Raw genomic sequence first — 20,479 nt, 5'->3', positions numbered from 1 at the left:
AAGCTGCATCATGTACTTGTGATTCCCCTTCATTTAAATAAGTCTCCTGCTTGTAATTCCCAAAATTGTGTTTTTCATTAGATGTCACTTAGGATTAAGCAACAGCACTTTGGATGGCAGTCATCTGAACACTCAGCAGTGAGTACAGAACACACAGAAGAGGTGCTGCGGCTGGGTTTGTTGTTTTGATAATACGTTAAAGATCCTGATGATTTCTTCTGTGTTCCTTAGATTATCCATCTGTGCAAACCCTCTACACATAAAAATGGTTTTTTTGAGTATTTATTTCCTCCCTAATAGTGATTTTTCCTATGTAAGACCACTGTCTTAGGCTAATAATAAATCCACCTGAATACAATGAAAGGTTTAGAAGAATACACAATTGAGAGGATTTCTAGATCTAGATGACTACTGCTGTCAGATGCCAACTGTATTTGCAACCAAACTGAATTTATTCAGGGTAAAGGAGTTACTGATGTAATTATCAGTTTTCCAAGTATCATTTTCAGTCTGTAGAGGGTAGCAATAATCTGTTATTTCATGAAGAAAGTCACACAAGACAAGTATTTTTGATTTACAGTACTAAAAAGACCAAAATCTGTGTACACAGATTTGCATACGTGGCATTTATAACTGCTGTTGCAGAACATCTTCATGTAGTCATTAATTTACCTCTCTTAGGGAAACATTTTCAGGAAAAATAGAATGGAATTGTCCACATTTTTGTGGAGTTTCTGGAAAATCGAGGAGAAGTAGATTTATTTTTCTCCACTAACATGGCCACTAACCCTTCAGATTCTCTATCCATGCACTTTCAGGGAAGACATCATAATAATAGCCCCGAAGGTGAAAAATAGCCCTTAGGGTCACAAATTGCTTTATCTTGTCTCTAAAATGCCATTTGGTTAAAAAAACCTGTAACCTTGAGCCTTGTCATTTTTCTTTTTCTGCAAGATGTGGATGATGAGAATATGCACCAACTATTGAAATACACAACAATGTGAAATAAAACTTCAACAGAGATAAAAAGCACTGATCAAAAATAAAAGGAAGGACCTGGGTGATGAATACATTAAGTTTCCCTTTTTTTTCTTATCATCTCCAAGCCCTTTAAATTCACACACAAGCAGAGCACAGACATATGTAATTCAGCCAAGTCAGTACCTCCCATGTCTACTCCTACAGCTGCCTCCTGGAGCCGAAGCTGTTACCGATCCCCTCACTAGGGGGAACTTGTGTCCAGCACACCTTCCCCACACGGTGCTGCAGCCAAGGAGTGCAGCCCTCCGGAAAAGCCTTTTGCTCAGAAATACTCTGCATCATGCAGCCATCGAGAAGCTCTGAGAGGCTGCAGGTTTATTGCCATGGGCAGAGCTCTGCTGCCGTCCTGTCAAACAAGCAGCAGCTCGGGTTGCTCATACTTGAGCAACAACAAGAATCCCTTATTTGTGATGGAAGCAAAGGAGAGTCTACTGCACAAGCCTCAGTCAGGTTTCACACCTGTCTGCTGCTCACTTAGTTCACCTGCTCTTGGTAACCACTGGACATACTCCAGGCAATGTGCTGGTCTGCATAAATTAAGGAAAAATGTAATTCCATCTCTCTGTTATGGATGGTTAAGATATTTCAAGTGCATAAAAGATATATCCAATATTGGTCATCTTTAAACAAAAGAGATGCAGCTTTTGTTGACCATACCCTACAAATTGGTGTATTATGACAGAAAATAGTAACTTTTAAATGGCACTGCCCCAAGTTCCTTCATCATGATGACACCAAGTGTGGGTTCCTGTGAACCATGAGTACACATCTCATTGTCAGCCCTATGTGATACTTTCATTGTCCAACACTTGGGTGCTAAATTTGCCTCTTAAAGCTTCACCATCTCTTACCAGCAGTCCCCTAACAAAACAGAGCATCCTCCCACATCATGGCATGAAGAAAGCAAAGAACTCCATCCTTTACAACAAGAGCAACAAAACAGGTTTGAGTGGAAACAGCTGAAAACACAAAGTCCTGTATTGTTTCTTTTGTGATCAAATAGCTGAAAGCCAACCTGGTGTTACTGGAGGGAACTGACATACCTCCAGGTCTCTCATATTTCATTCTTTATAGGTTCTAATTTCCTGGTTACTTTTCAAGTAGCATCAAACAAGCAGTGTTCTTGCAGCTCCTTACATGCAATGCCTTGCTGTAATGACTAATGTTGGACCTTCTATTGAGCAAAACCCACTTGTCTGGTCGTGACTGGCTGTGTTCCCACCCTTTCACACCGCCTTACGTGACCAAGAGTTCATTGCTGTGCAGCCTTGAGAACGAATTCCCCATCCTGCCTCAGAGTCCTCCTTGGAGTGGAAAACAAGATGTTTTCCTGTTCTAAAAATGAAGCTCATTACTCCCTATGTCCTCACACACTCGCTGCTGTAAGCAAAGGAGGAGACTGGGGCAGTCACTAAAGATCTTTGTCCATTTTTCAATCAATTCCTGCAAATGGAAGAAGAGCAAGCAGCATTCCTTCTTTCTGTGTTGGCAGGATTACAACTGCAGGACTTAGCAGGAGGATTTAGAAGGGAAGAGAGGTCTTACCTCCCTGTATGCTGTGTTCTAATAATTCAATTTATTATTTTTCCAAATATCCTGCAACATCTACTTCTTCCCCCCACCCAAGTCAGCAAAATCAATGACTTTCACTGCTTATTAATATTTATACTTGATTTGTAATAATTGTTAAGTAACAAACAATACAAACAATTATTAAAAAAAACCAAAACAAACCAGTAAGAAGAGCTGGATGTAATGGAAGTGATCACTTTTGTTCAAGACTGTGTTGTTCCAAAGAAAACTTGTCCATGCCTCTTTGGAGCAGAAACAGCAAGCTCAGTACAGTTTGTAAGCACTGCATGATTTGGGCCAATTCACCATTAATTCTTAAAGACTTTCTGGTGCTTCATGGAAAACTTCTATATATAGATACATTCTTGCTTATAGATCAATTTTACATTTCTCTTCCTCTTTTTCCTCTCTTACTGCTCAGTGGAGCCAACATGCTGATCCAAGATTCAAGTCAAGGGAGCTGTCTTCTGGCTCAAACTAACAGCAGGGGAAGAACCTAGACACTTAATGCTTTTCTCACCAAAATTATACTGCCTCTTATTGACTTTTTGGAATAAATGATGTAATTTAACAAATTTATTTGTCACTCTTTCTTAAAAAGCTTTAGAAGCTTCTACTCATCATTCTTTCATGTATGAAACTCAAAATCAAGGTAAGAGAACACAGCAAAGAATATAAAGATCAGAGTACTTTAAAGATACACAAATCAAAAAATGATCAGATAAAGAAAGCTGCTATCCATCTGACCGCAAAAATATCAGAGAAGTTAAAGATTTCAGCAGAGCAGGAGAGATAAATTCTGCTAGAGAGAAGCATCTTAATACTTTGCAGTAACTTTGATTGTGATGAACATACTCATTTATCTCAGGCAGCTTTTAGGACTTGCCAATGGAGGCCAGACGGGGCCTCCACTGAACAAATTTAACAAAAAATGGTTTGCACATTAAATCCCTATTTCAAGACATATTCAGCATTAAACAACACCTTTTTGTAATTTAATTTGGTTTGCTTCTGAATCAGACTGAAAAATGGCACGTTCAGCAAGGAGAGTGCCCAGGTGGCAGCAATTGCAGAGAAGCCATTGAAGAACAGCTATTCCAGACAATCCCCCTGCACAGGCAGGTCACTGCAGGTGTGGCTGGTTTGCCCAGAAAAGAGATGTCCTGTTGTCTCCAAAGACATCAACTATTCCACGTGACAGCTTGCTGGAACCAGGCAGCACGAATGGACACATGATGCCTCTGAGTAAGACATATTTTAAAGCTAGGCTTTATTATTTTAAATTGATTTCTGTAGTGAAATCCAGGGAATTGCATGAGCCCCTCTGGCTTCCACGTGTGACTGTGCACACTGACAATCCCCTGCTGATCCAGCTCAAGCAAATGGCAAACTTCCCACTGGCCTTGGTGAGGCAGGAGTGCCCCCAGCACCATCTGCCCTGGGAGAAGTGCATGGGACTCTTGCTACAGCCAAGGAGAAGGAGAACAACCTCCCCTCCTGTGATCTGCCTGCGAGGGGAGTTCTCTTGCTGCCACCCCAGCACAGAACTTGGCTCTCTGGGGGGATGCATCATGCTGCTTGCTTCAGGTTTAACTTCCCAAACTGACCATCTCAGAGCCTTCCAGATCACCACTGCTGCAGGGACTTCTGCTGACACTGATTGTGCTTTCTTTCTATGACTGACCAAAGTAGTTCTATTAAATGACTGTCAGATGGGTGTGCTGCAGCCAGCAGCTTCCCCCAAGGACAGTCATAAACCCTAAATATTGCTTGTGTTTAAATATATGGTAGCTATGGTGGTTTATTTCCATAAATTACTTTTACATGTGAGCTTTTGGTAGAAATTCTTCCGTTGATCAAATACTGTTTGCTTTTCATTTTGTTTCTTTTAACTGGAAATAGGATCGTCAAATCCCACTCAAGCAGGGAACCAAAATAAGAGGATTTAATTAGTAAGAAACCAAATTAAACATAATCCCATATAATATGAATTTATTTTTAGTCACAAGATGATCTTCCCTGGAAAAAAGCACTTTGGAAAGAAAAGAAAGGTACTTTTAACTGTACTGCTTAATAGCATAGATTTTTTTAAAATAAATATTCCTTAATGAGAAGTGCTTTTCTTTCAGCATGGATCACTTTTGTGCTGTCTACAATGTCTCGTAAGATTGCCCTGCTTAGGCACAGATTCATGGTTAAACAGAGATCTATGTGTCAAAAGGAATGAGGCAGGTTGTTATCAGACAGTGTAGGACAGCAAAGGATATTCAAAACATACTAAAAGTGCTTCTAGAAGTAATTGATTTAGACACTGCAAATGGCAGTGTTATTATGAAGAGTTAATCAAGGGCAAGTTTGTGAAAAGAACTTCCTAAAGTATGTTATGAGATACATAAATTGTAGCTTTTCATTCTACCAGTTGAAAGCTGCTTATCAGATTTCTTCTTCCGACTGAAAATCACCTCTAATCTGCATCAGGAGGGGAAGTTTTACTTGAGAGGGATGGGATTTTTGGTTTTACTTTTGTTCATTTTCTAAAAAGCTAAAAGCCTGAAATGGAAGTTGAAAATTCCTTCCTGAATATTGGTGGAGCTTACTCTCCTCCTCACCTTCCCCCAATACTCATGGGTTTAAAAATTCATAGTATTTAAGTTAATATAACAATTTTGTTTTCAGGGTTGCTAGGCAACATCAAAAATAAACGTCCCTGCTCTGAGAGCCCAATACTCTCGTTATTCTTCCACTCTTACAGAATTTGTTACACAACCCTTCCAGGGCTAAATCCTGCTCCTGTTCTAGCAGCACCACCATTATTTTGTTAACTAAAAGGGAAATGCTTTTACCATTCTACCTTGAAGATTTTGGCAAGGAAATCAATGAGTTCAATTTATTGTTTGTGCCTGAGAAGCTCTGTGGGTTTTTCCATTTCTTCTCATTTTTCCCCTCAAATCACCTGTCAAGTGTTTAACAAAAGAACACACCAGTTTTCACTATTTAATAATCTTAATTATATCTGGGCAGAAGGCAGGGCACATTGTACACAGAACTGCTCACATTGCTTTGGTCCCCTCAGAGTATTTCCTTCCAGAATGCCAGAACAGAAATTACTTATTAAAGAAATTACTTCCATCCATAATTACAGGTTAATAATTGTATTTCAAAAGGAAAAGCTTAGTTATGCCTGTTGGACCACTATCCCTAGTTACTGGTATACATGAAAGATACTGCCTTTAGAATTTGCTTTACCACGTTATTAATCATATTCAGTCAGTTACTGACAAAATTATTAGAACATGTAATAAATAAATGCACATGCACAAAACACTGCATGCCTTTTCCTTCCTTCAGCCTCACATCACACTCACATTCAGTTTCTATTTTTCAAACTGGAAGTGGAAGCAGAGGCACACTGGGATTTGATCTAACATTGCAAGGCTGCAGAGGGAGGGGTTCCCAGGTCCTTAGCCCCTCCAGCCCCATCCCAGCACTACCCACTCCTGCCTGGATTCCCATCAAGGGAATCCAGGTCTTCTTCAACTGAGGCAGTTGCATAAGCACAAAGGTGTTTTCTCCATTCCAGAAGCTTTGATGCCTGCCTCTTCCCACCTTCTCCTGCCATGGCTTCTATAGGTGGAGCTATAGGGATGTCTACATGACACTACATTATTAAAACCTGCTCCCAGAAGCCAGGGATCTGTTTCCAGTTTTATTTCCTTGCCTATATATTAGTAGATTATTTGCACAAAGATCACTGTACTTTGGCACCAATACGATTCCATCAATGTTCCCTTAAGCATCACCTTCCTGCCATACCTCATCTGCTTTGCTGTAAATGCAGCTCAAATGGTGTACAAGGTGGGCAGAGTATTAAACAATCCATTAATGCCTTTCATATATGTAATCCACAACATCCATTTTGAAAACAGACACTAATAAATAAGCACAACTGTCTCCTATGATTCTCTCCAGAGGAATCATGAGAGTGAGAACATACCTCAGTGAGCTACATTGTGAAGCATCAGAGGAAGAGCTTCTTTTCCTTTCAATGCTGAGGTCTGTCTGATACTCTGAAATGGTATCTGCACCTATCATGTCGACACTGTACATGGTAAAAAGCTGGGTTTGGTAGCTGCCATTTCTATGGCAACATACAAAATAGTGTATTCAGTCTTTAAGAATAATTTAAGCTTTCCAGTTGGGATTAAAAAGGAAGCCAAAATCAAATAGTCAAGGAATTTTTAAACTACAGAAATAACTTAACCTTTAACTTCTGTGATTTTCACCTTTGCAAACTAATCTCCATATCACCACTGAATCTGGTCTAGAACCACGTGTTCTGGATGTGATTATACTAAGCTCAAACCTTTGGGGGTGAGAATGTGATTTCCTGAGCACGTCCATTTCTCATGCACAGAAAACCCACTACAACTCATGGAGAAGTGTATGAAGTCCCAGGCCATGTGTGCAGCTGCATGAACTCCAAATGCAGATCATCTCTCCAAGATCAGAGGCACAAACTCACACCCAGTGTCAGATCAAGTGACAGGCTGCAAATATTTCTGTTGAATTATTATTTTTTGTCAGTCAAACAGGGTTATGAATATGGTGGCAGTCAGAAACTGATCAAATTCACAACAAAAAGAAATGTTTTATTTTTAAACTAAAAGACAATATTTTCTTTGGGTGGATTATTGCTGCTACCACATGGGAAGCTTAAATCCAAGATTTTAATAAATCATCTTATTTGCAAACAATGCACAGTGAACTGGACCAGTAGATGTACAATAATCTGCTTACATGTTCTGCCTGACAGTAGCTGTCACTCTCTCCCTATAAACACTATGAACAAAAAACAAGCATGAGTTCACCTCTATGAAATTGTAGTCAAGTTTAAGCAGACATCAATACTGCTTACACATAAGTATATCCTCATGACTTCTTTTGAGCACAGAAAACATTCTGTTGATTTTGCTGAGGAAGGAACATCTGGAAATTCTGGTTTTACAAAAATCAATAGAAATTTTACCACTGACAGCAGAACGTTACCCAGAAAAAACAAGTACCAGACTTTTTAATGCATTTAGAAATCTATTATGGCATTAAATGCAGTCAGAAAGCAGCAACCAAGAAGAGGGGAGTATGTAAAGCATTGTTTTTTATGAAGTTACAAAGAGTTCCCCAAGATACTTTTCTCCATATTCTGCCATCATTTTCATGAACACATGGCAGAAATTTCAGGCACTGGGGAAACATCTTCCTCTGCAAAGAAGCCAGTCAATGAAAGACAACAAGGTCATGTCCAAGGTGTACAACAAGTGTTTGGGGAGAAGGAAGAACAGAGACACTGTATTCTGAACTTCATTTACATGTAGTAAGAATGTAAGCACAAGAAATAACATATTTTAAGGAGGATGAACAAAAGGACTAAGGATTAACCCTTCCACTACTGAGTCCAGAGTCCTTTCCCACACAACTGAAAACAGCATTGAAAATATTTTCCTATTATTGGATGGAATGATTAACTAGCAGCTGCATCATATTAACAAATCTCATTTTCATATTATGCACGCTGGAATATTTGGTAGAATTTTGAAGTCCTTCATACAGCTCCAGATGTGGATCTAGAGGTCTAGGTGCAACATAATGCTGTCATACCACATGACAGAGGACTTAAAATGGAGAATGCTGGACTTAACAGTTTTGCTCCCTGAATCCAATGAAAACCAGACACCTTAACATAAAACATAAACCATTTAAATGGGGGCTGAGGAGAATACAGCTGAGCAAGTGCTGTGTTATTCAGTCCAGCTGGTGGGAGCTGGAGATGACACAGGAGGCAGAAAGTTTCATTTCTACTGGGATCTGTGGTATTTCTGACTTAAGAGGACAAGGCTAGAGAGAAGTTTTGAACACAAATTTGGTGTCCAAAAATAGAGAGATTAATTATACTGCTGTAAATCCTACTGACATCAAGGCAAATATACACAGAAGAAGTCATGATCCCAACCATCTGTTTATGTATAAAGACAAAATTATTTTTTCAGCCCCCTCAGATTTTGAGAAATCCAACACAGCACTTGTTAGGGGAAAAAAACTCCAAACCCCAGAAAACCCCACTGAGCGCTCTTGATGATAGAAATGAGAATCCCTGTCTCTATGTCCAAAGCTTTTAAGCACATACCATGAAATAAAACCACTGTCCCACCGTAGTGTGAAACACAAGATGTGGGCATGTCCACAGCATGGAGGGATTAAGTTGCATTTCAGCATGTAATGTCTCTGTAACATCAATGAATCTGTGTTTATTACTGCCAACACTGAGAAATGCAGCAGGAAATGGTGATGGACCAGCACAAGAGCAAGGTTACATGTATTTGCTTACCCTTAAAACACCTCCAGGGCATTGACAGCTGATCTTCATTTTATTAACTATTCAAAATGGTATTATTGCTTTAATTTGCTTGCTGTGCACACAAGGTAGTAGGTTTGTTTCATAATGAAAAATCTCATTTGGAACAGTATGAAATAGATGCAGCAGATTGTCTTGTTTTGATGTCAGCCTGTGTTTTCTGGCTGCTTGTTTCATCAGTGTCAGTGGAGCCACTCTCAGCCTTAAGCAGACTATGCTGCTTCTCCTGCTTCTCTCCCAAGGATAGAAAGCATGGTCATGAAAATACAGATTGTTTATGGTAAACATCCTAAAAAGCCATTAGTTATTTTAGGCTGCCATAAGATGCAAATATGCCTCATTTTTGTGGAAACTACGAAAATCTCTGCACTTCCAGTCAGATGCCTCTGGGTTCATATTAGTTCATCATGAGCTCAGCAAAATCTATGAGATACTAAGGATTAGAATATCTCTGTAGTATTTCTGTCACTTCTCTATGTCCTCTAAAAGTGAGTACTTCTGCTTTTTAGAGCAGAAATTGTATTCCATGCAGTAATGATGACAACCACATGGACCCTAAACAAAAGCAATGGCTTGCACGAACAAGTGTCCCCTGTACTGCTAATCCACGACAGAGAAGTGCTCTAAGTGTCTGGTAAGAAAGAGTCACAGTTTTCTGTCTGTGGCATTTACTCACTGTTCAGATAAAAGCATGAAATTTTAAGCCACTGCAAATCTATTAAGAAGAGACCAAAACATAACCAGCACTGAAAAAAGCAGCCATGAAATGAAGGACAAAATCAGAATAATAAAGCTAGAGGTCCTGTCCTGACAAGGCACAGATCTGGCAGTACAAATGGGTTACAACAATCCTTATCTGCCAGCTAAAGATTTCTCCAGTATGGAGCCATCCCAGTCATTATCCATCCATCTCCCTTCACAGTCCAAGCACAACAGGGATGTGGAATGACAGGATACCACCATGTTCATGCTACATATGGCTAGTTTGACAGAGCTTAGGGTGCTAAAGTAGCTTGCACAAGACAGTGTGGCTGCTCTACTTATTAAATTAAGCTACTCTAAATTGGTTGGCATGTGGCCAAAATTCTAATAGAACTGGCACGCTGCAGTCAGGGCTTAAAATGCATCTTTGTTCAACATCTTTGGTTGCACAGAAAGATGCTTACTTCAGCTGAAGTGTGAGCTGGAGCCTGAGCATATCATCTTCAATACCTTGCTCTCCACAGCTTTGTGAAGCTAAGTGGCCTGACAAAGATGCATTTTGTTTAGCAGTCCTCATGCCTTCTCTTCCCAATAACACAAGTGCTCCTGTAGTTTGTCATGAATCAAGCAAGGCTGGACTTGTCTCAAGATTGGGAGCCTCAAGCCTGCAACACTAATTAACTACTTATATTGCTTTATACTAATATATATGCTGCACACAATAGGGTAACTAGCTCTTTATTTACAAAATTAAAAACCATATTCCATACTAAGAGAGAGCTTAGTGGCCTCACTGCAGGGGCATGGAAATTTGGCCATAAATGAGAAAGCTACATAATCAAAATCAGAACAATTTACCTGCAATGAGTAACTAGCAATGAGGCAGGCTGCAGCTCTAGCACAGCTGGCAGGAAGGACTGGGGAAGGACTGCTTCTTTTGGGGAAAGTAAACTCAATCTTCCCTGCTTTGGTTTTTTTTTTTTTAACAAGGGAAAACAAAATAGTTTCCATAAGAATGATTCCATTTCAGGAAAAATGTAGTGAAATTTATTGCCAGGTCAGCACAAGAGAAGTGTAATTTCCACAGTTAAGGATAAAGCCAAATACATCCATTGCACTCTTTTTCTAATATCCTACTTTATATCATATTCAAATTTACTCTTCTAAATCATACTCCTTTACCCTCTAATACAGGCAACTTCTGACAGAAGATTCATAGGCATGCTGTTTGAAAATACATCCTTCTTTTTCAACAAACAGAGGAAGGTAATAAACAAAACCATTATTTCCCCCTTCACCTCTCTCTTCCTCCCTTCCTCCAACATGCTGTTTTCACTCCTGTTCCTCTACTTCTAGGTGTGATCATCAGCTGGCTCAAAACATTTGCTTGCAGGACAAACCCCCCCTGATTGTCCATACAGACCTATATTTCTGGCTCCTTTTTGTCTCAGCATCTACCTTTCTCACCTTCCATTCTCCTTTTTCCTAATAACCATCTGGTACATAATTCAGAAGGCACAGTACAATAACTGAAGGGGGATCACCAAGACAAGACTTAAGCACTCCTTTGCCCTTTAAAATCTGAAGCTGTAGAGAAGGTCAGTACAGTGTACCAGCTAGCAACAAAATAAAGAAAATAAATTTTAAAAAGAGCCTAAAACATGTATTTCTGGGAAAACCCCTGTTCACAATGGCAAACACTATTCTGTAATACAAAAAGCTTGAGTGCATTGTAAAAATTTTATTAATTAGTTTTCTGTCCTTTCAAAATATTTCATTAGTTTTTCTTTTTAAAAATTCATTTAAATAATTTACATGTATTTTCCTGACAGTATTAGAAAATCTCAAAGTGATTTACAAATGAAGTCAGTACTATATTTCCTATCTGGCAGGCAGGAAACAGAGCCTGAGCCAAGAGGGGGACCCAAGGTCAGACAGCTGGCTGCTGGCAAAGATAAGGCAAGTTTCCATTTCTACACACTTCCAATTCAATGCTGTAGTGAATATGTCTCTCTTCTTCTCAGTCTGTGGGTGAAATGCAGTTCTCTCAAGTTTTTAAATAAAATATTTATTAATTGAAAAATGGTACATTTACAAAAACTTTTGGTTAAAATTGGCACACAATGCTAAGTATATTTGCATTTATATCATATATTACTTGATCAGTAAAACTCAATTGTCTCTTCTTTTAGATCGACAACAAAAGCCATCTAGGGAGCCACAATGAGACGTTACCTACCAAATTTTTGGTCAAACCTCCATGCTGGAACGTGTGCATTGTGTTTCAGGTTGCTGTTTGCTGGCAGAGGCACTGTTACGTAGATGGGGCCGTTGACGGGGACGGGGCTGCCATCGCTGCTGAGGAGGTGCACGCTGACGGCAGTGACAGGGGTGAGGTCGTACCTGGTGCTGTTTCCTAACGAGACAGGGAATGAACACTGTCACTACAGCAGGTACAGACCTCAAGGGACACGTGTGCTTCCACACCACAGTACTGCATCAATGTCATTCTCAAGGGATGGGAGCAGCAAGTTCCTCCCTGCCCTCCAGAAGAACTTTAAACCAACCAACCAGCCAGCCAACCAACTACCCTCCCCCTGCCAAAAAGATCAAACTCAAGCCACAAAATTGAAGGAAAATGTATATGGTCTATGTTTCACCTAATTTTGGAAAAGCATGAAGACAAAAAAAAATACAGTGTAAAAATATCCTGCACATATTTTTTCATGTTAATTCATCTTAAATAAACCTGTATGAGTAACACAGTTTCATGGCAAAAAAAAAAAAAATTTACAAGTCTTTATTATGACCTCAAATGCCCATATTGTGAACTAACAAACACCAAAATAACCAGTGGCACCTCACAAATGATCAGTCACATGTTTAAGAATGCCAAGTTGCATTTCCTTTGGCCTTTCACTGAAAAGAACCATGATAAATGGATTATTAGCATATACTCTTTATGTTTAAACTGGATGCCAATGAATGTTACTTCATGATAACATACTTCTAAAAAGCACTATAACCCTTCAATGATTTAACCAAATGAGTCAATGGGAGGATAAATATAACAGATATATATACACAGGTGAAAAAAATCCTCTTGAATTTTAAAACCAAGATCTGGAGCTCAAAGCAATAGCAAGAGTAGTTCAAATTGGAACATCTCTTCAACTGGAAGAGATGGAGCTTTCAGTTTTGCAAGGGGCTATGCCTGGTGCCTTAGGCTGCACACTGCTGTGAGGGCATATTCACACCCACCACACGGCCTTTGGGTCTCCTCAGGTATCCTGGCAACAGTGTTCAAGAGGATGAGTATATTTGAGGGAATGGTGGGAAAGCATTGAGACCTTTATGACTTCTCATAACTCTGGTTAAATCTTGAGGAGTGGCCTTTATTAAATTTGATGTCTCTGAGTAACAGCTCACCAAATAAAGACATCACCTGGAAATGGGTTGGGAAGTGATAAAGCGAAGGGGAAAAAAGGTGACAAAACTTTGTCAAATTTTAAATTCCTTGGATTTTGCAAGACTGCCAAACTGAAGAAATGGAAAATAACCAGAAGTAATGTTGCATGTGGCTCATTAATGAAAGCATCTATGAAGCACACTTTGCCCAGATTTCCAGGTGGGTGTCACTGTGACACAGCTGATGTACAAGTGACACACATGCTGCCTTCACTGTGAACAGAGGGGCAGATGCTGACCTCACAGAGGGATTAAAGTATTGAGAAAACAGGTACTCTGAAGGTGGCCATGTAGGAGAGATTAAAATTAGCAGATTAAGAACAGACAAGCTTTGAAAATTCAGCTAGGATGTAGGGGAAGGTTGCCAGCCTACCCATGCATCTGTAAATGCAGAGTCCAATGATAAACAATATTGTCTCCTCAACACTTTAGAATATAAAACAGCGAGAGAGAGGAAGGAATTGGTGAGGGAAAAGTTGTTTCTTTATTCCTGATCATTCACTACACTGCCTCTGCCATGCACCTATAACTTCTGTCAGATTGATGCCTGACCCCAGGACAGGCCACTAAAGTTCTCAGGCTGGTATCAGAGAATTTCCTCTTGCCAAGTACTGTGTCCTGATGACATTCTTGTGTATACAAATTCCAAATGAAAAATTGTATAACTTCGGATTTTAGATTCATATAAAGGATTAAATAATGTTTTATAGTATGCATCTTTTTAGATATTGAAAGTTTTAAAATTTTCTTTTATTACTGTCTTGATATAGCATATATCTGTAAAAATTACCTTTCGGTTCCAGAAAAAGCATTCAGATGGTGAAACACGATTTTTAATTAAGATGCATTAATACTTTGCTGAGCACTGGACTGAACAATTTATATTAGAAGATGAAGAAATTTCTGAAATCCACTGACCTCTAGCAAGAAGAAATAATTTTCCCATTTGCCACCTTGTACAGTATGTTAATGTTCATTAAAAAGATAAAATGTTTCTCTGTTGTGTTGTGAAGGGAAATTAAAATCAATGCCTATGAAACTCTTGCATGCTATAGAACTGATAAGCACACACAGAGATTAAATGGGAATGGACTTCGATAAATGTCAGCATTCATTTGTTTCTTGTCATTTTTGACGTGTGGTGACCTGTAAAGAGCTTTAAAAAGAATAAGATAAAATTCACTGTCAGTTCAGACATGACTCTTTATAAAGAAACCAGCAGCCACAAAAAGCAAGAAGAGAATGGTTATCAGCCATCTTGGTCCCTTGAGGCAGATGATGGGAAGTTTTGTTTAGTTGGGTTAAAAGGACAAGATTTTGTGAAACCAACCTCCTGCTCTCTAACTGATGATTAATATGAACAATAAGATAACATCATACAGACTTGTCACTACTTGCAGTGAAATTCTCCAAATTTTTATGTTTACAACATGCTGATTCATGCAATGAATTTTCACTGCTCTGTATTACTAATTCAACACCCAGTTGGGATTTTATGAAAAATGCCGAACTCATAGAGAAAAGGTTTTAGCTAAAACTACTATAAAAGCCACTCTGGACAAATATCGAGGGGTCTAAATGGAGCAACCTCACCAAAATGCTACAGACATGTAAATAAACTGTGGAAAAACAGAGAAGTAATTGGGGAGGAAGGAGAAGAGGGAGAGAGGCAAGAGACAGTGTTCTGCAGAATTCCAAAATTTCCCATGCAAATCAATGCTAAGTTTTCTTAGAATTCTAAAATTTTTAAATATTCTTTTTCTCTTGAGAACAAAAATATTTTAAAATCTCCAGCAGGTGTTGACCTCATTTTTTATGCTTTCAAAAGTTTTCCAGGCCAAGTCTTCACCAAGTCACTTGCAGATGTAGAAAAGGATGTCAATCCAACTTCAGGATTTTAAAGTTTCATGTTTCCACCATCAGGAGAGGCTTCTACTAGAGACAGAGGACATTTCACTTCTACTATACTGCATAATAAAATACATTGTATTTGCAGTCTGTTTTACACCACATTGAATACCACAGTATTCAGAAAACAAGGCTCTTCTCAGTCTCTTAAACACCATTTCTTTGCCAGTCATTTTGGTCTTTTACAACACAGTTTTACCTGAAAACTAAAAATCAAATCCAGGGTCCCTGTGCTCAAGCAGAAAAGTTTATGTCATGCAAGAATACAGAGGACTAAAAAACCTAAGGCTGCATTAATCTGCTTTATAGGGGGCTAGGGGGTAAAACAGGAGAAAGACAATGCCCTGGTTGTGCAGTTCCCATGAGATGGGATCATCTGAAGCCTTGTCAAGACCTGTGATCACTAAATAAATGCAAGAATGGGAAGTTGGGTTGCTGAGTACTTAGGAAAGATTTAGGAAAGAGGAATCCACATCCACATTGCCAGCAGTTTGTTCAGTTGGTTTACAGATAAAAAGAAAGGAGATGAGGAAGTAGACAAATGAGGGAGATCAAATGCATTCCTTAATTTTAAAAAAGATAAAGTGGTTTTGATCATGGGTGAGTATGAAAAGTCAGATAAAACTCCAGGTTGAAGATGAGAATAGGAAAATGACAGGGAGGTAGAATGAGATAGGATAAGATGTACTCACTGGAGCAGACAGAAGGACTGGAGTTAGGTTGCAGACACATTTCTTGTTGTAATAGAAAAGGAAATGTGCAGATTTGTACAAAGGGAAGAAGGGGGAAGCCAGCAAGCTACTGTTTACACACATGACCTAGCATTCCAAGTCACTTAGATCAACACATCACAAGTGAATGCATCCTGAGAAACAGCAAGGAGAGACCTCAAGGGGATATTCAGGCTGCTTCAAAGCAGGCTCAGCGATGCCTCTGCCATCCTCACAGGTGACTGTCTAACTCTGTCCAACACCTCAAACAAGTAATTCTACAGCTTAAACTATCCTCACCATAGCAAAGTTCTCCTAATCACTAGTCTGAATCTCTCTTGTTACACTGCATGGCCACTGATATCTTTCTAACCCATTACAGGCACAGAAAACAAACTACTCTCCTTTTCACACCAGCCTTTTAAGAATTTGAAGGCTTCTGCTCTTTATTCTGCTATTCTTCTCTTTCCTATGAAACACCAATTATTTCACTCAAGACTGAATGAAAAGTGGAAAAAGACTAGCAGGCAGTTGCAGTCATAAAAATGTATTACAACTTTGAATTTAAAGTGATTGTGTTTCTACTATGAATATTCATTGTTTTCTCTTTGGTGCTAGACGAATTTGCACATTTTGGCTACATCCAAAAGTGTCCACAAAGTCATTGAAACAACACAGTATTAAATTCTTGATATGTAGGCATTTTATTTATTTTTAGAAAAAAAAGATTAAGAATTTTAATGCATCTTCAGGTTAAAATCTATCTTGTTCCTTCACATTAATTTCCATCTTTTATGTGCACATGCAGTTCATTTGGACACTCAGCTCTGAACTAAAGGTGTGACCAACTTCTCTGATCTCCCAAGGCCAAGGAGTTTTCATCTTTGCTATTCAGTGGCCCCATTTAAGGGATAGGAGACCTTGCCCTCTTGCTCACTGCAACAGCATACTGGCAGGGCAGTTGAAAATGTCGTGTCACCCAAATTTGAAAGAATGTTTGCTGGAATGGGGAATGGAAAAAATCATAGGATCAAAAGTCAAGCCCTGGAGCAATATGAAATCAGAGCAAAACCAAAGTAGTGGTTTACCTGTTCCATTTCCATCTAATCCCTGCAAATAAGGGAAACTGTCCACTTCCCAGGGTGAACTGGCTGCAGTCAGATATGCTGTCAAATCACTGTAGCTAGTGTTCTCTGGCAATTTCACAGATCTTCTCTGAAAGTGAACTTGTGGCTGAGTCCGGGCACCTAAAAATATTAAAAGTGACTTTATATCCAAGCTGGGCAGAATATTTAGGTGTTCATATTCATGGAAGCAATTTTACATTTTTTTCATTATAAATTTCAGTAGCTTGAGAAGAACAGAGACATCAGAAAGCTATTAGGAATGATGGAAAACCAGAATTTTTACATTTATTTTGCAGTTGCCATTATTTCTCTACAGGTATTCCAGAGCAAAATTGTGGAGGCACCTACTGTCAGAAGCTTTTCTGGCTATGTTGTTCCTCCTCCACTTCCATTGCATGCCTCTTTTAATTAGTGTAACTGAAACTAAAACTAAGTTTAGAGGCAGGGTATGCAAAAGCTTAGGAAAGCATCCAGTTCACCATATTTGTTCAAATTTTCTTTTCCCTGAAATAGCAAGATCGATGTAGTTTATACTTTTCAAAATTATATTCTAAGAGACAGTTCTACCTGTAGTCTCAGTTATTTAACTTCTGTAAAGCTCTGGCCATGAAAATTAACTCTAGAACTGAGACCAGTCACTACTGAAATCACTGAATGAAAACAATCACTTGAAAAACTTTGGGTGAAAAGATTTTCCATATTTTCCCATATGCAAAGAATACATCTAAATAGAACCAGATTACTTGGCATGTAAGATTTCTCTCTTTTTCTCTGCTTTGTACAGTGTTAGCATTTCTTTCAAGCTCCCTAGGTGTTAATTGAGGGGTCTTTGCTGCAACGTGATTTAAGACTGTTTCATGTACTATAGCATTTCATGTCTCATTTAAATCCCAGCTTATAAAGTCAATAGTCTTTTTCAAAGGATACTCACCATTAATACTGTTTAGCAACACACAGCAAGACTCCATCTGCAAGTTTGTGTGCACAACATGCAAATTAATTTTTAAATCAAAAGCTATTGTATTCTCCAGAGCTCATTTTGAATACACACAGAACACTTCCCACACAGCACAAAATCAAGAGGCAAGCAGTTTTCTTCTCAATTCACATTGGACTATGTGATTCAAAGATGTCAACTCAAAACAATTTTGCATCTTTTCCCCCATTAATCTCTGGCAGCACTTTTAGGTTACATGTAGCTTCACTGTGAGAAAGAATAATGAGCTTGATTCCTCCTAAGCTTTGTAACTGGCAGTGTCATTAACCTAGAGACTGGAATCTTTCTTGCATAATTTTCCAGCAAGAGTTCTAGCTGTGAGAAAACAAAACTCAACAGAACAAAATGTTGTATTGGCTAAGAAAAATGCCTGTGTACAGAAGTATGCACCTCCAAAGAGCTGATGGCTGCTTAGCTGTCATTTCTTTGGTAATTCTGCAAGAAAAAGCTATGAAATTGCTTTTATTTTTTAATTTCTGGAACCTTTTCATGTTTACATCAGGCTCTCAAGACTGGCAGTATCCTTAAGTGTTTAAAATTGTCAATAAACAACACATGTGTGAAATAGGAAAAAATATTCCTTATCTGATTTCTAAGCATAAATGGAAAACTATATAAAAGATTAACTAAATTGACTGCAACAAACTCAGGCAGGATTTATCTCCTGTGGGCTGTGCAAGTAGCAGTTTGCTGTGCCTCAGGGACTGATGTGCTCAGGCACTGTGGAACCCTCTGACTGCACTGCTGAGTGGGCTCCTGCAGCCCATGGGTATACATTTCCACAGTAAAAAACAGGAAAAAAAAACACAACAAAGAAACTGGCCTTAGGATTATCACCAATAGTTCAATGTAAAATCTCTGGTTAAGATGCATTATCCAAGCTGCCAAGAACTGGTGTTTTGTTTCCAAAGATACAAACGAAGCAAAAATTAGAAACCAAGTAACTATTGTTGAGTCTGCAATACAGTAGTTTATGGGTTTTCTATTAAAAAATGGATGGATTTTAGCACTGAGAGAAGGCGTGAGCTGCCAAATTTTAACTAGATAAGGAGGACTCAGAAAGCCAACCTCAGTTCCTTCAGTCCTACAAGCAGTACAAAGCCTTCTTATGGCTGAGCCCAAAACCTGGCAGAAAACCTGCACAATAATGAACTCTGCTATAAGGTTTGAGCGTGAAGAAAAAGCCTCCTCTGTGACAGTGCATACACAGACATTTAATAAATCAGTGCAGAGTAGTTAATTCACACCCTAGAAAAACTAATTCCTGCATACTGATGTTCAGCAAAAACCTGGCACTCACCCTGACTTTCCCCTCAATTCCTCAGTTGGGTCTCCCACCCCTGGCAAGAGACTCCAAAGGGGCAGAAGACCGAGAACTTCCAGAGGAAGGCTTGTGAGGGAAGCAGCTACCTAGGCCGCTTCCCTCTGACCTTCTGTCACCTCCTTGCTGGAAGATAATACAATGCTCTCCTTTAACAGAGGCCATAGTGGATTTTGGGCCATATGTCTGGGTACAGATTTATTAAGGGAACTGGAAGTGGTAGAAACTTGTGTTGACCAGACTCTTAAAAAAATTTTTCAACAAGTCATCACCTATCACTGGGAGTGGGTTATTAGTATTGCTTCTATTACTGAGGATACCTATTTTTTACTTATAAAATCCAGTTTTTACTTACAAAACCCAAGCACATTCGAGTGTAAAATGTGCATGTGAGCTCTTCCAACATGATGTGTGCCATGAGGTAAAGACTGCTGAGCACTGATCTTACCTTCTTCAAACAGCCTTTTGTCAACACATCAGCCAGATTTAAATGCTGTCACCTCCAGTTTGCCAGTACACTCCTGAGGAAGCAACCTCAAGGAGTCCCTGTAAGGCACCTCTTGTCACACTGCATATGTGACATGTGGCCCCACACCAGCATTTGAGGTTTAATCTATGTGCAGTAACATCTGAAGTCGCACCAGTTCATGCTCTGATTGCTCATGGGTCAGAGACAGACAGAGTCCCCATACAGCTTCCATTCACTACACACTGAAACTCAGCCATCACTGTGCTGGCATTAAATAACTGCAGTGACCCAGTGGCTGGCAAGCCCCATCCCTCACAATTACTGACAGTGGATTGTAATGCCATCCTGAAAATGAAGCTGCCTGCATCAACTCAGACAAACTTCTCAACTGCATAATACATCGCTTGCTTGATTAATTATTCAAATGCAATTGGTAACTTAGTGTACCAAGACAGGCCTTTCTTTCCCTTTGACTGGTGCTTCAAACACCACTGTTCCCACTCTGTTCCTGGTTTAATGAGTTCTGGTTTGCTCTCATTTTTGCACTAAGGTAACTCCTGATCAGCTCTTTTGAAACAGTGTGAGGTTACTGGGAAGTAAATTAGAGAAATAACAGAGAAAAACTAGGTCACAAGGATTTTGGATGGAGACTAGAGAGGCTCCATTCAAATACAGGAACAATGTCTAGGCTGTCTTTCTTTTAGGCTTCATCACAAGAGAAGTCCCAAGAAAAGAAATGAGGACTGGACCCATAA

At 39.2% G+C, this 20,479-nt stretch overlaps 1 protein-coding gene across 1 annotated transcript in view; it reads right to left on the bottom strand.

The window, feature by feature from the left end:
• Positions 1-20,479, bottom strand: part of FAM171A1 (family with sequence similarity 171 member A1) — an 86,859-nt gene that overhangs the window by 8,664 nt on the left and 57,716 nt on the right. Inside the window, exons 4-5 of the mRNA XM_066552802.1 lie at positions 16,899-17,057; positions 11,964-12,140 (exon numbers count right to left, since the gene is read on the bottom strand). Coding sequence (XP_066408899.1) covers positions 11,964-12,140; positions 16,899-17,057 — 336 coding nt within the window. The remainder of the gene's footprint in view (positions 1-11,963; positions 12,141-16,898; positions 17,058-20,479) is intronic.

The sequence above is a fragment of the Molothrus aeneus genome, chromosome 1, assembly GCF_037042795.1.
Source record: "Molothrus aeneus isolate 106 chromosome 1, BPBGC_Maene_1.0, whole genome shotgun sequence".
NCBI lineage: Eukaryota > Metazoa > Chordata > Aves > Passeriformes > Icteridae > Molothrus > Molothrus aeneus.
The sequence above is the reverse complement of the archived record's forward strand: the minus strand, read 5'-3'. Positions and strand labels throughout refer to the sequence as shown.